This window comes from Mesocricetus auratus, unplaced genomic scaffold (assembly GCF_017639785.1).
Source record: "Mesocricetus auratus isolate SY011 unplaced genomic scaffold, BCM_Maur_2.0 Super-Scaffold_100008, whole genome shotgun sequence".
NCBI classification, from domain to species: Eukaryota; Metazoa; Chordata; class Mammalia; order Rodentia; family Cricetidae; genus Mesocricetus; species Mesocricetus auratus.
Window position 1 is genome coordinate 87,384,158 of NW_024429192.1, and position 14,285 is coordinate 87,398,442.

General features: G+C 42.2%; 1 protein-coding gene across 1 annotated transcript in view; it reads left to right on the forward strand.

Annotated features, from left to right (window-relative positions):
• Nucleotides 1-10,093, forward strand: part of Rxfp2 (relaxin family peptide receptor 2) — a 71,830-nt gene extending 61,737 nt beyond the window's left edge. Inside the window, exon 18 of the mRNA XM_040751414.1 lies at nucleotides 8,879-10,093. Coding sequence (XP_040607348.1) covers nucleotides 8,879-9,138 — 260 coding nt within the window. The 3' untranslated portion in view covers nucleotides 9,139-10,093. The remainder of the gene's footprint in view (nucleotides 1-8,878) is intronic.
• Nucleotides 10,094-14,285: the final 4,192 nt, after the last annotated feature.

A 14,285-nucleotide genomic window follows, 5' to 3' on the forward strand; every position in this document is an offset into this window, starting at 1 on the left:
CTTCCATGTGGCAAATTCTCCATAAGTACCTGTGGTGTCAATACAAAGAATTATCACTCCCACATCAGTGGTTTATAATTAATATTGCAGTGCACAGTGGTGCAGTCCAGTGGGGAAGAATAAAAAATTAAAGCAAGAGAAAAATATCAGCCTAAATACCTTGCTTCTACCTGAGCTGGCTAGTGGCTCTTAGTCAAGATATGAAAGATAGACAGATAGACAGGCAGACAGATAGATGATTGATAGACAGAAGATAGATGGATAAACAGAGATATATAGATGATTGATAGAAGATGGACAGATGATGGATGGGTAGATAGATAGATGATATATAGATAGATGATAGATATATACATACACACATACATAAGCACATACATAAGCACATACTTAGATACATACATACATAGACACATACTTAGACATATACATAGATAGACAGATGGATACATAGATTTCCTGGTTCCACTGGGACCTCTAGATTAATTCCTGGGGACTAAAGCACACACAAAAGTATTCTGCCCAATTCCCCCACAATTCAGATGCTCCCACCCAGATAGAACCACCGGCTCTGTCCTGTAGTCCTCACCATGAAACATCATATCAAGCTTTGAAATGCTACATGACTCATGGAAACACCCCAGCGCAGCACACAATCCAATTCTCTAAGAAAATTGCATTTCATTGGTTTGGATTTTCCCTTAAGTCCTTTCTAAGATTACAGCTGCTGGGAGTCACCCAGAGATTTCTCCTCATTCTTAAATAGAACTTGGGATTATCTTAAGCTCACAGCCTGTATGCATGTCCACCTGAAGAACTGCTCAGGGTGGGAACTACATCTTAGTCATTGTGACAGCCAGGATTCCAGCACATGCAAAGCCCTGGGGCTATGAGGAGCTTTTTCCTTAGGCCTGTGCAGTTATGTGAGGTCTTTACAGATGCCCACTGTAAAGTAGCACACAAGGCACAGTAGCCTCTGGCTTATTCTTCACACCAAGCATGCCTGTCCATCAAGTCATGTAAAATGTGGAGTTGAGGACCAGGGAAGGTCAGGGCTGAGCACATGGGAGACTTTGCTGGTCTAGGCTAGCCAAGATTAAAGTATCTCCAGGTTTTGTTTTCCCAAGGCCTCTCATATTGTCTTAAAGATGGCTGCCTTAAATGCAGTCACCTTTTTGCTGTGTCTCCACCTGTGCAGCCCTCTGTGTCCTTATCCTAGGGTCCCTCCTTGTGTGTCCCCAGATACAGGGAACAGGGCCCACACTGCAATCCTCACCTGAATTTGCTTACTTCCTGAAAGGCCGTCTCCAAACCTAGTCACATTCAGGGGCCCTGGCACTTCGGCACATGGAATTTTCATCTGTGATTGTGGAAAGTGCATAAAATATGTTTAATGCTGAAAGTATAAAATCCATTGCAAAGCTCTATGGGTCCAGAAACGTTACTCTAACTTTCATTGAGAAGTTCATTGAGATGTACAGATTTCAGGTCTCGTTCATTTCAGTGTGTGATTTTTTTTAATTTGTGAGGTTTTTATTGTAATAAAGCTTAAAATTTTATGGCAATAAGAATAGAAATAGTTTGCAAAATACTTTCAGAGAATTTACTCTTGTTTTGTCTTACAATAGTCCAAATTTAGTCAATGAAACTCAAAAACACAAGAAATAAAACCTTGAGTCCATAACTCCTTAAATATACTAGGCAGCATCCATGTATACAGCATCAGTTGCAATGTGATATGGGAATTTTATGCCTATTTAAGTACGTACCCTCAGCCTATGGATATACCCTCAACTTGCCTGGCATGCATGATGCCCTGGACTCTGTCTCCAACACTGCAAAAACAATTTCACTTTCTATTCCTTTCCTTTCATTCTTTCATTTTTTTTTGTTTGTTTTTTACCAATATGTTTGGTTTTACCCTAGGTCTGTGGGATGTCTAGCCTCTGGTTCTTACTTATCCAAGCAGTGTCAGGTATGGGTTCCCTCTCGTGGAGTGGGCCTCAAATCAGACGCTGGTTGGCTACTCCCATAAGTTCTGTGCCACCATTGCTCTAGTGTATTTTGCAGGTAGGACAGATTGCAGGTCAAAGGTTTTGTGGCCAGGTTGGTGTCTATGCTTCTCCTTCCGTACCTTGCAAAGTACCTTTCCTTACCAAAGAGACTATTGTGTGTAGGGGGAGCTGGTGAGCACGCTGCATGTAGGCACCAGCTTAGCTTCTCCATGTTCAGTAAGTTTGTGTGAGTGTTGTCCTTGGCAATGGGAACTCAGTATCAGTTTATAGAGAGCAGCCTTTTGTCTTAGCAACCGCCTGGCTTGTTTGGGGATCTCTGAGGGACCCAGTTAGAAACAGCTCAACTGAATGCAATCCAGTCCTGCTACTGGATGCCCGCCCTGTCTACAAGAGGTAGCCAGTTAAGACTCTGCATCTCCCATTATGGTGGAGTCCTCATTGGGATCACTTTCATAGATCCCAGGTAGTTTTCACTGTTTCCACACCATCCCCCAAATGCCTCCCAATTCCAGCCATGTCTCTCTGCATTCCCTCCCTCCACCTCATCTCATCCCCCCTGCAATCCCCCTATCCCCACCCACCCCCTGTCTGCCCGTAAAATCTATTCTATTCCCCCCCCCCAAGGAGATCCTTGTGACCCTCCCTGCACCCAGATCCCTCATCTTTACCTAACCTCTCTGGGTCTGTTGATTATAGTTAGGTTGTCATTCACTTAATAGCTAATATCCCCATGTAAGTGAACACATGCCATATTTATCTTTCTGGGTCTGGTTTAACTCACCAAGTATGATTTTTTTCTAGTTGCATCTATTTTCCTGTAAATTTCATGATGTAGCTTTTATTAATTGCTGAGTAATACTCCATTATGTAAATGTGCTACATTTTCTTTGTCCATTCTTCTGTTGAGAGATGTGTAGGTGGTTACCAATTTCTGGTTAATACAAATAAAGCCGAAATGAATATGACTGAACAAGTGTCCTTTTTGGTAGGATGCAGCATCTTTTGGGTACTCGCCCAAGAGTGATATAGCTGGATCTTGAGGTAGATTGATTTCCAACTTTCTGAGAAACCGCCATATTGGTTTCCATAATGACTACACAAGTTTGCACTGCCACCAGCAATGGAGGCGTGTTCCCCTTGTTCCACAACCTCAACAGCATGAGCTGTCAGTTGTACTTTCAATCATAGCCGTTCTGAACATTATAAGATGGAAGCTCAAAGTCATTTTGATTTGCATTTCCCTGATGACTGAGGATGGTAAATGCTTCTCTAAGTATTTCTCAGACATTTGAGATTGCTCCATAGAGTTCTCTGTTTTGATCTATTCTCCATTTTTAACATTGGATTATTTGGGTTTTGATGTCTAGTTTATTGAGTTCTTTCTATATTTTGGATATTAGTTCTCTATTGGATGTGGAGTTGGTGAAAAACTTTCCCATTCTGTAGGCAGCTGATTTGTTTGAATGATGGTATCCTTTGCCTTACAGAAGCTTTTCAGCTTCATGAAGTCCCATTTACTAATTGTTGATCTTAGTGTCTTTGCTATTGATGCTCTGTTTGGAAAGTCATCTCCTGTGCCAATGTGTTCAAGGCTATTCACCGCTTTCTCTTCTATTAGGTTCAGTGTATCTTGTTTATGTTGAGGCCTTTGATCCACTTGGACTTGAGTGTTGTGCAGGGAGAGAAATATGGAACTATTTGCATTCTTCTACATGCAGACTGTAATGTGTATTCTTCCCACCAGCCACCTGGGTCCTGTTGCCGCTTTAGCCCCCAAATAACACATGAAACACTATATTAATTATGAAGCTGTTGGCTGTTTGCTGTGGCTTCTTTTTTGTTTTTGTTTTTGTTTTATGAGACAGGGTTTTTCTGTATTGTTTTGGAGGCTGTCAGTCCAGCACGGCCTCGAACTCACAGAGATCCGCCTGCCTCTGCCTCCCGAGTGCTGGGATTAAAGGCGTGCACCACCACTGCCCGGCTTGCTATGGCTTCTTAATAGCTAGCTCTGAATTAATTATTAACCCATAATTACTAATATATATTTCTATAAGGACTTATCTTTCTGAGGATGGCATCCTGACCCATCCTTTCTTCCCCAGGATCAAATGGTGACGACTCTCTTCACTACATTTCCCAGAATCCTCCTAGACTCCTAGTCCCACCTATCTTGCTTCCCTATTGGCCAACAGTGCTTTATTTACATATACACAGGACATCCCCCATCAGCAGACATTCAGTTTGACCAGCACCATTTGTTGAAGAGGCCATCTTTTTTCTAATGTGTCTAATTTCTAGCTTTTCATCAAAAATCAGGTGTGCAGAGGTGTGTGGATTTGTGTCTGGGTCTTCAACTTGATTCCATTGATCAACATATCTGTTTTTGTGCCAATACCATGCAGTTTTTATTACTGTGGCTCTGTAGCACAACTTGAAATTGGGAATGGTGGAACATCTAGAACGTCTTTCATTATTCAGGATTGTTTTAGCTATCCTGGGTTTTTTGTTTTTCCATATGATATTGAAAATTGTGTTGGAATTTTGATGTGGATTGCATTGAATTTGTAGATTGCTTTTGTAAAATGAGAATACTTATTACATTAATCCTACCAGTCCAAGAACATAGGAGATCTTTCTGTCTTCTGTTATCTTCTTCAAAAACTTGAAGTTTTTAATCACACAAGTTTTTCACTTGCTTGGCTACAGTTATCCCCAAAATATTTTATATTTTTTAGGCTATTGTGAAAGGCATCTCCATAATTTCTTTCTCAGTTCATTTGTCATTTGTTTATAGAAAAACTACTGATTTTTTTCAGCCACTTTTCTGAAAGTGTTTATTAGCTGTAGAGTTCCACAGTGGAATTTTTAGGGTCACTTATGTATCATCTGCATAAAGATAATTTGACTTCTTCCCCTTCCAATTGTATGCCCTTGATCTCCTTCAGCTGTCTTACTGCTCTGGCAAAAATTCCAAGTACTGTATTGAATAGATATGGAGAGAGTGGATAGTCTTGTCTTGTCTCTGATTTTAGTGGAATTGCTTTGAGTTTCTCTCCATTTAGTTTGATGTTTGCTATAGGCTTGCTGTAAATTGACTTTATTATGTTTAGGTATGTCCTTTGTATCTCTAATCTCTCCAGTATTTTTATCATGAAAGGCAATTAGATTTTGTCAAAGAAAGACCTTTTATGCAGCTAATGAAATAATCATATGTGTTTTTTTCTTTCAGTTTATTTATATGGTGGATTACATTTATTAATTTTTGTATATTGAACCATCCCTACATCTCTGGGATGAAGCCTACTTGATCATGATGGGTGATCTTTTTTATGTGTTCTTGTATTCAGTTTTCAAGTATATATATTATTGAGTAATTTTTGCATCTGTGTTCATAAGGAAAATTGGTCTATAATTCTCTTTCTTTGTTGAGTCTTTATGTGGTTTGGGTATCAAGGTAACCATGGTCTCATAAGATGAATTGGGCAATGTTCCTTCTGTCTTTATTTTGTGGAATAATTTGAGGAGTATTGGCATTAACCCTTCTTTGGTAGTATGGTAAAATTCTATGCTAAAACCATCTGGCCTTGGGGTTTTGTTGGGGGAGCATTTTTTTTGGTTGATGTTGGGATATTTTGTTGTTGTTAGGTTGTTTTGTTGGGAGAATTTTAATGGCTGCTTCTATTTCACTAGAAGCTATAGGTATATTTAAATTGTTTGACTGATCTTGTTTTAACTTTGGTAAATAGTACCTATTAAGAAAATTATCCATTTCTTTTAGATTTTCCAATTTGATGGAGTACAGGTTTTTAAAGTATATCTTTATGATTCTCTGGATTTCCTTGGTGTCTGTTGTTATGTCCCCCTTTTCGTTTCTGATTTTGTTAATTTGGATATTCTTTACGCCTATTAGTTTGGATAAGGGTTTGTCTATCTTGTTGATTTTCTCAAAGAATCAACTCTGTTTCATTGATTCTTTGTATTGTTTTCTTTATGTCTATTTTATTGGTTTGAGCCCTCAGTTAGATTATTTCTTGCTGTCCACTCCTTTTTGTACGCTTACTTCTTTCTGTTGTAGAGCTTTCAGGTGTGCTATTTGGTCACTGGTGAGAGATTTCTCCGATCTCTTTATGTAGGCGCATAGCGCTATGAACATTCTTACCACCACTTTCATTGTGTCCCATATGTTGGGGTATGCTGTGCATTCATTTTCATTGAATTCTAGAAAACCTTTAATTCTTTTATTTCTGTCTAGATTCATTCTTCATTCAGTAAAGAGTTGTTCGTTTTCCAAGAATTTGTAAGCTTTCTGTTGTTTCTGTCATTGATGATATCTAACTTAAGTCCATGGTGTCCTGATAGGATGCAGGGAGTTATTTCAATTTTCTTGTATCTGTTGATAATTGCTTTATGACTAAGAATATGTTCAATTTTGTAGAAAGTTCCATGAGGTGCAGAAAAGAAGGTATATTCTTTTGTGTTAGGGTGAAAAGTCCCGTATATATCTGTTAAGTCCATTTAGTTTATAACATCTGCTATCTCCAGCATTTCTCTGCTGAGTTTTTGTCAGGATTACCTGTCCATTGGAGAGAGTGGGATATCAAAGTCTCCCACTATCAGTGTGTAAGTGTCAATATGTGTTTTAAACTGTAGTAGTGTTTCTTTTTAAAACAGTGGGTACCCTTATAATTGGGGCATAGATGTTAAGAATTGAAATGTCAGGTTGGTAGATTTTTTCCTTTGATGATTGTATAGTGAGTGCCCTTCCCTATCTCTTTTGATTCATTATTGTTTGAAGTCTATTTTGATAGCCAATTTACTTTTTCGGTCCATCTGCTTAGACTATCTTTTTCCAATCCTTTATCCTGAGGTGATGTCTGTCCTTAATGTTAAGGTATGTTTCTTGGATGCAGCAGAATGATGGATCCTATTTTTTAATCCATTCTGTTATTGAGATCATTGATATGGATAGGCATCACTAACCAATGATTGTTAATTATTGTTATTTTTTTTGGTGGTGGTGGTGGTGGTATGGGAGGTGGTGGTGGGTGTGTTTTTCCTTCTTTTGATTTTGCTGGTGTAAGATTATTTGTTTCCTGTGTTTTCACGAGTGTAGTTAATCTCCTTCAGTTGGGGTTTTCTTTTTAGCACTTTCTATAGGGCTGAATTTGAAGATAGATTAGTTTGACTTTGTTATATAATATCTTATTTTTTCCATCTAGTCTGGCTTCTCTGGTCTCTTAAAGTCTGCAGTACATGTATACAGGGCTTTCTGGTTTTCAGGGTCTCTATAGAGAAGGTGTAATTCTAATAAGTCTGCCTTTATATACTACTTGACCTTTTATTTGCAGCTCTATTCTTTCTTCGTTCTGTATATTTAGTGTTTTGATCATTATATGGTGAGGGGACTTTTTTATGGTCGAATCAATTTGGTGTTCTGTATGTTTCTTGTCTATTTATAGACATCTCCTTCTTCAGGTTAGGAGAATTTTCTTCTATGATCTTGCTGAAAACATTTTCTGGGCCTTTGAGATGGGTTTGTTTTCCTTCCTCTGTAACTATTCTTGGTTTTGGTCTTTACATGGTGTCCCAGATTTCCTGGATGTTTTGTATCAGGAAATTTTTAGCTTTAACACTTTTTGGACTGATGTATCAACTTCTATTGTATCTTCAATGCCTGAGATTTTCTCTTCCATCTCTTGTATTCTGTTGATGAAGCTTGCCTCTGTAGTTCCTGTTTGAATTCCTAAATTTTTCATTTCCAGAATTACCTCAGTTTGGGTTTTCTTTATTGGTTCTACTTCCAATTTCAGGTTTTGAACAGTTTTATTTATTTCCTTACAACTGTTGGTTTGTGTTTTCCTGAATTTCTTTAAGGGATTTGTTCATTTCCTTTATTTTAAGATTGGTTTCTTGTGCTTCAGGTATGTTGGAATATTCAGGGCCTGCTGTGATAGGCTAGCTGAACTCTGGTGGAGACATTTTACCCTGGCTATTGTTGTTGTTTTTTGATGGCATCTCGGCATCTGGGGTCTAGGTGCTAATTTCTGGATTTGTGTTTGTTGTTTAGGTGTTTTTTCCTTGGTTTCAGTTTCTCCTCTGGATTTTTGGAATGTGATAGTTGCGTATTCCCTGTTTTCCTGGCCTGCTCACCTGATATGTTCACAAGGAATGCCTGCTGGTGTTGGGGACTGGGATACTAGGATGAGTTGGGGGAAAGAAGGTTGGAGGAGAAGGTCTTTGTGATCTGCTGGAGATGGGGTCATACAGGAAAGGGAGACCACAGCAGGTTTCCTCTAGAGAGCTAGAGATGAGACCAGGGGAGAGGGGTCTTCGGGAGCAGAAAGGGAAGTATGGGTCTACCTTCAGCCTACTTGTTTCCCTGGAAGGAGCTTCCTTTGGGTTAGCAGGTGATGCCTGCTAGAGTTGAAGTCTGGGATATAGTGACTAGTGGGGGGAAGAAGGTTAGAAGGGGAAGATCTGTGGGGTCCACAGGAAATGATATTTGCAAGGCAGGCAGGGAAGGCTGCTACAAATGCTCTGCTGCCAAGCGAGGGTGGGGGGGGGTGAGATGGGAGGTTGGGTCTGGATAGACAGAAAGAGGGGAGAAGGTCTACAGGCAGCCTACCTGGTTTTCTGTCAGGCATGGCCTGTGGTTTAGCAGGGAGTGCCTGCTGGAGCTGGGGTCTGGGATATAGCGACTAATGTGGAGGGGAGGGGAGGTGGGTGTGATCTGTGGGACCATCAGGAGATGGGACTGTGGAAGCTGGCGCACTGTTGCAATGCTAGGGAAGGGGATTGCACCTGGGGAACAAAGAGGGAGGAAGCACGTTCTATTCCTTTTCATACTCCATTTCCTTCTCCAGGTACAATCACTTCCTGGATAGTGGTTTTTTTCCTTCCGGTAAACAGCGCCTTGAACCCCATCCTCTACACTCTCACCACCTCCTTTTTTAAGGACAAGTTGAAACAGTTGCTGCACAAGCATCGGAGGAAATCGATTTTCAAAGTCAAAAAGAAAAGCTTATCCACCTCCATTGTGTGGACCGATGACTCCTCACTTAAACTTGGGGTTTTGAACAGAATAGCCCTCGGGGACAATATAATGAAGCCAGTGTCCCCATAGTGGCTCTGCATCATGGAACTCTGAGGGCACTACCTAAGACAAGGTACAATTTGGGGAAGATGGCGTCTGAGACGGTTTCCATCTGAGCCAGCAGCCACCCTTTCAGCACCAGGGACACTGTGGAATGGCTGTTGACCCTGCATTCTGGTGACAGCTCTACAACCCACTGACCAAGCTGAGAACTGCACCGAACGCCTCCCCTCTTCATCTGCCCAGGCCTGGCATGCACAAGAGAATCTATGTAGACTGATATATGGTGGATCTCCAGGTAGCCAGCACTGCCTGCCTACCCGTGACTGTCCACATGTAGCCATGACCATGGCCTTCTTTTACATCAAGTCACGCTGTCCGTAGGGTCAGGACATCCATAACATCTTCCAGTGTGCCATTGTGACACAGAATGAACATCGTTTCCCTTGTCCTTTCAGCGGCAAATGAACCATCAACATCTTGCTGATGTGATGCCTCCAACAACTTTTGCAGGCTGCTGGAATAATAACCTTGCACCTGGTTCTCCAGACCAGTTTTTCATGCCTTACATGGCCAGGCCAGCGGAAGTCATGCTGTGGGAGCTAGAGCCAGTCCCCTTTCGACTGCTACTAAGCTTCTACTTAAGCTCAGAAAAACGGAGATCTTAGATGCTTTTCTTAACGTTACCCAGGGAGCAGAGGAAAATCAGGCACCCAAACTGTAATAAGTCTCAAGTGTTTTAGAACAGTATTTCTATTGCGGGTAAGTTCTCGTTTCACTTAACACAGACAAGGAGAGTTAAAAAGAGACAAAAGAGACCGCTCTGATCGAGGGCCGTTTGCTTAGTTGCACAAACTCCCATCTCCACACAAAAGGGTCAGATTTGTGTTGTGAAACTGAAAAATGTTTATGAAGACCAGGACATTTTTATACTGGAAGTTTATATAAGGGGGAAAGAATACTAAGAGTAAACTTCTATTTTGCACTTGTTTGTGTGCTGTTTGGAGCTTGACAGAGAATGTGGGTGGGTTTGCTGACGGCCAAGAGTGTTTCCCTAGGTAAACAGTGGCACACAGTGCTGTGTCTCATGGGCCATGTCTTACATTTCTGTTCTTCCCCTTGCCAAAGCATGAAGCAGTAAGTGAATTTCATCCCCTTGGAAGAAACAAAATGCAGGCATCTATAGGAACACACTGTCTGTGTTGAGGCCATCTTCTGTTGAAGGGAAGAGCACACCCCCAAAAGTCCAGGGAAGCCTCAGATGGTAGTCTAGAAAGACTAAGTAATTTTTATTTCATTCTCAGATCTCAATTCTTTTTATGCCCACCACAATGACAAAAATGCCAGCATTTTGTTCACAGGCTACCTGGTTAGTTGTCAACCTGACACAAGCCAAGCCTGGAAACACAAATCAACACACTTGGGAAGAAGGAATCCCAACTGAAGAATTGCCTCCATCAGATTGGGCTGTGGGCATGTCAGTGTGGTGTTTTAATTGCTAATTGATATAGGAGGGCCTAGTCCACTGTGGACAGTGCCATCCTGAGCAGACAGGCCTGGGTTACATAAAAATGTAGCTGTGCTAGCCAGGGGGTGAGGAGGGGCCAAGTGAGGCAGTAGTCATTGGCCCGCTTCTGTTCCCGTCTCTCTGTGGTCAGCTTCTGTTCCCATCTCTCTGTGGTCCGTTTCCGTTCCCGTCTCTCTGTGGTCCGCTTCCGTTCCCGTCTCTCTGTGGTCTGCTTCAGTTCCTGTGTCTCTGTGGTCCGCTTCAGTTCCTGCCCCAAGTTCCTGCCTCGAGCTCCTGCCTAGGTGTCCCTCCATGATGAACTATAACCTGTAAGCCAAATTAACCCTCTCCTCCCCAAGTTGCTTTCGGTGGTGACGTTTATCAAGGCAACAGAAAGGAAACTACGACACAGACTTTAAGCTTTGAGCTTTACCTACAGGCAATGGCAGCAGGACACATTTCTCATCCATCCTTAGGCCCCACCTCAGCTCTTTGCATGTGGGCCCCGTAGCCTGGGAAAGTCACATGGCTTCTCGAGGGCCCTCTGAGGCCAGACGGAATCCGTGTTTGCTTATTCTTTACCTCTTATAGCACCCTCCATTTAGTGAACAGTGTGCAGAGTCACAGGATGACACACACTAGTGAGCAGTGTGGAGAGCTACAGAAAGAAACACACACTAGTGAGCAGAGATTCAGGAATACACGGTAGTGAGCAGTGTGCAGAGCTGCAGGGTGTCAGACCCTAGTGAGCAGTGTATAGCACTATAGGATGACACACTAGTGAGCAGTGTGCAGAGCTGCAGGGTGTCAGACCCTAGTGAGCAGTGTATAGCACTATAGGATGACACACTAGTGAGCAGTGTGCAGAGCTGCAGGGTGTCAGACCCTAGTGAGCAGTGTATAGCACTATAGGATGACACACTAGTGAGCAGTGTGCAGACCTACAGGATGACACAACAGAAATGAGACCTCGGTGACTTTAAATACACATGACCTAGAATCTCAGCTTCTAGCACCAACCAGAAACACATGTGTGATGTGGAGATATATTGTGTTAGGGGCTTTTTGCACAGCACTAGTGGACATGTGCCTCCATTGGCTCAAACGCTTGGTTGCCAGTTGGTGGAACTGTTTGGGAAGGACTAGGAGGTGTGTCACTGGGGATAGACTGAGAGTTCAAAGCCCGTGCCTGTCCCAGTTAGTGCTCTTTTCTCTTCCTCCTGCTTTGGATCAGATGTGAGCTCTCAGCTACTGCTCCAGCATCATGTCTGCCTGCTGCTTTCCTGCTGCCTGTAGAACCGTGAGCCTCCAAGCTACACACTTTCTTGTTTAGGCTGCCTTGGTCAAGGTGTTTTGTCATGGCAATAGAAGAGTAACTAAGATCTCAGTGCTTTGAAGACCAAGGCTGGGGAATCACAAATTGAAGACTAGCCTGCCCTATTGGTTGGGGGCAGGAAGGAGGGAGGGAGGAAGGCAGAGCGGGAGGTAGAAAGAAGAGAGGAAATCAAAATATTGAAGGAGTTTCTGCTTTCTCTTTCCCTCATGTGTAAGGAAATGATCACCAGTCCCTCCCTCTGTATTTATGTTTGTATGTTTCTTGCTAACATAGGTCTTTTGTCAGACATTCCATTGATACAAATAGCATATTTAATACTGATAATATTTATTTCTAAGGCTATCCTTTTATTTTGATTTTCTTATTTTAACTTTGAATATGGTTTTATTTTATTTCTTGTTGAAAATAGATTTTTTTCATATAATATATTCTGATTGCAGTTCCTGTCTGCAGCTCCTCCCTGCTCCTCCCCACCTCCCCACCCACCCAAACCCACAGCTTTTCTTGCTCTCTCTCATTACAAAACACACCTCTAAAGAAAAAAGGAAAAAAAACTAATCAAATAATCTGAAAACAAAGAACTGAAGAAAAAACGCAACAAACACATATAGATGCAGAAACACATACATTGGCAGGCACAGAAGTGCCATAAAAAACATAAAACTGGGAATCACAACATATATAAACAACAGACCTGTGGGGTGAGAAAAATGCCCAGACATTAAACAAACAAAACCATCCGAAAATACCATTGAGTTCATTTTGTGTTGGCCATCTAATGCTGGGAACAGGGCCAGGTCTTAAGAGTGATTTGTATACCCAGTGAGACTCTGCTGAAGAAAACTAATATCTCCTTTGCAAATGGTTATTAACTAGAGATAACTTCCGGGTTAGGGATGGGGGGAGGGGGGCTGTGTCCACTCCCTCCTTCAGCACTGGGCCCCCATCTGTCTTAGACCTGTGCAGGTCCTGTACATGCTGCCACAGCCCCTGTGAGCTCATGTGTGCATTGCCCTGCTGCGTTTAGACGGCCTTGTTTCCCTGGTGTCTTCCCTCCCTCCTGACTCTTACACTCTTTCTGCCTCCTCTCATTGAATATGGAGAAGTCAAACTGGTACCTAGAGCCTTCACTCCTACTGACTAGTGTTCAGGGTCCTGGAAAGTACTCTGCACTCTACCAAAGAAGAAAGATAAACACCAAGCCCCCTACAGGTCCTGTGATCTACAATCATGACCCACATGCAAGATACACTTGAGCTGTAGAGGCACAAGGATTGTGGGAGTAACCAACCAACGTCTGACTGGCGTCTGATTGTACTTAAGGCCACTCTATGAGGTGGAACCCATCTCCAACACTGCTTGGATGGACAAGAACCTGAGACTAAACAGGCCAAGTACCAAAGGGAAAACAAAACACTACTGTTCTGCTAAAGGAACATAGCAACAAAATGGCCCCTAAAGACATTCTGCTATGCTCATAGATCAGTGCCTTGCTCAGCCATCGTCAGAGAAGCTTCCTCCTGCAGAAAGTGGAAGTAAATGCAGACACCCACAGCTGGACAATGTGCAGAGAGTGAGAAAACTTGGAATACTCGTCATAAATGGCATGTCTCCATCAGTTTGCTCTCCTCATGGCTCAGGGAACCCTGTAGAGGAGGAGGCTGACTTTTGTTTCTTGTTTAAACAATCCATACTGTTACAAGCATTGAGAGAACTTGTAAAAGCACAAAGACTACAGGAATCACCATCAATATTTTCAGTTTTTCAGAACATTCTTTAGGTTGGTAAATAATCTTTGAACTAAAACAACAAAGTCAAACCGTATGCATTAAATCTGACAAAGGCACACACATGAATCTTTATTTCTGCCAAGGCTTTCATACCAGCTTGTTCCTTCCTGTCGGGAAGCTGGGGCTAGCAAACCAGGGTTGTCGGCACAGTATCCTTAGCCTTGACTTCTAGGCTGTTTTCTCTTCAACTCATCCTCCATCCCCAACCACTACATCTGGCTTGCATCCAGCTAGCCAAGCCTGGCCTCTGTGGGGTGAGGTGGGGAGAGACTACTTTCTTTACATCTGGGTCTCAATCCCCGTGACTGAGACTAGAATGTCCACTGACCTGACTTTCATAGCCAAAGTGGGGCTATTCTTTTCAGTGATTTGAGCAGAAAGAGACCAAGTTCTAAAGAAATGCTTCCTAAATTTTGTAAACTGGCTGAAACCTGTCTCCTCACAACACATCATGGAAGGGGCTCCAGGATATTTCCCCCATAAAGTCCATACAGGAAGCATAGATTACAAGGGAAGAAACTGAGAACAACCAGTACACACTATG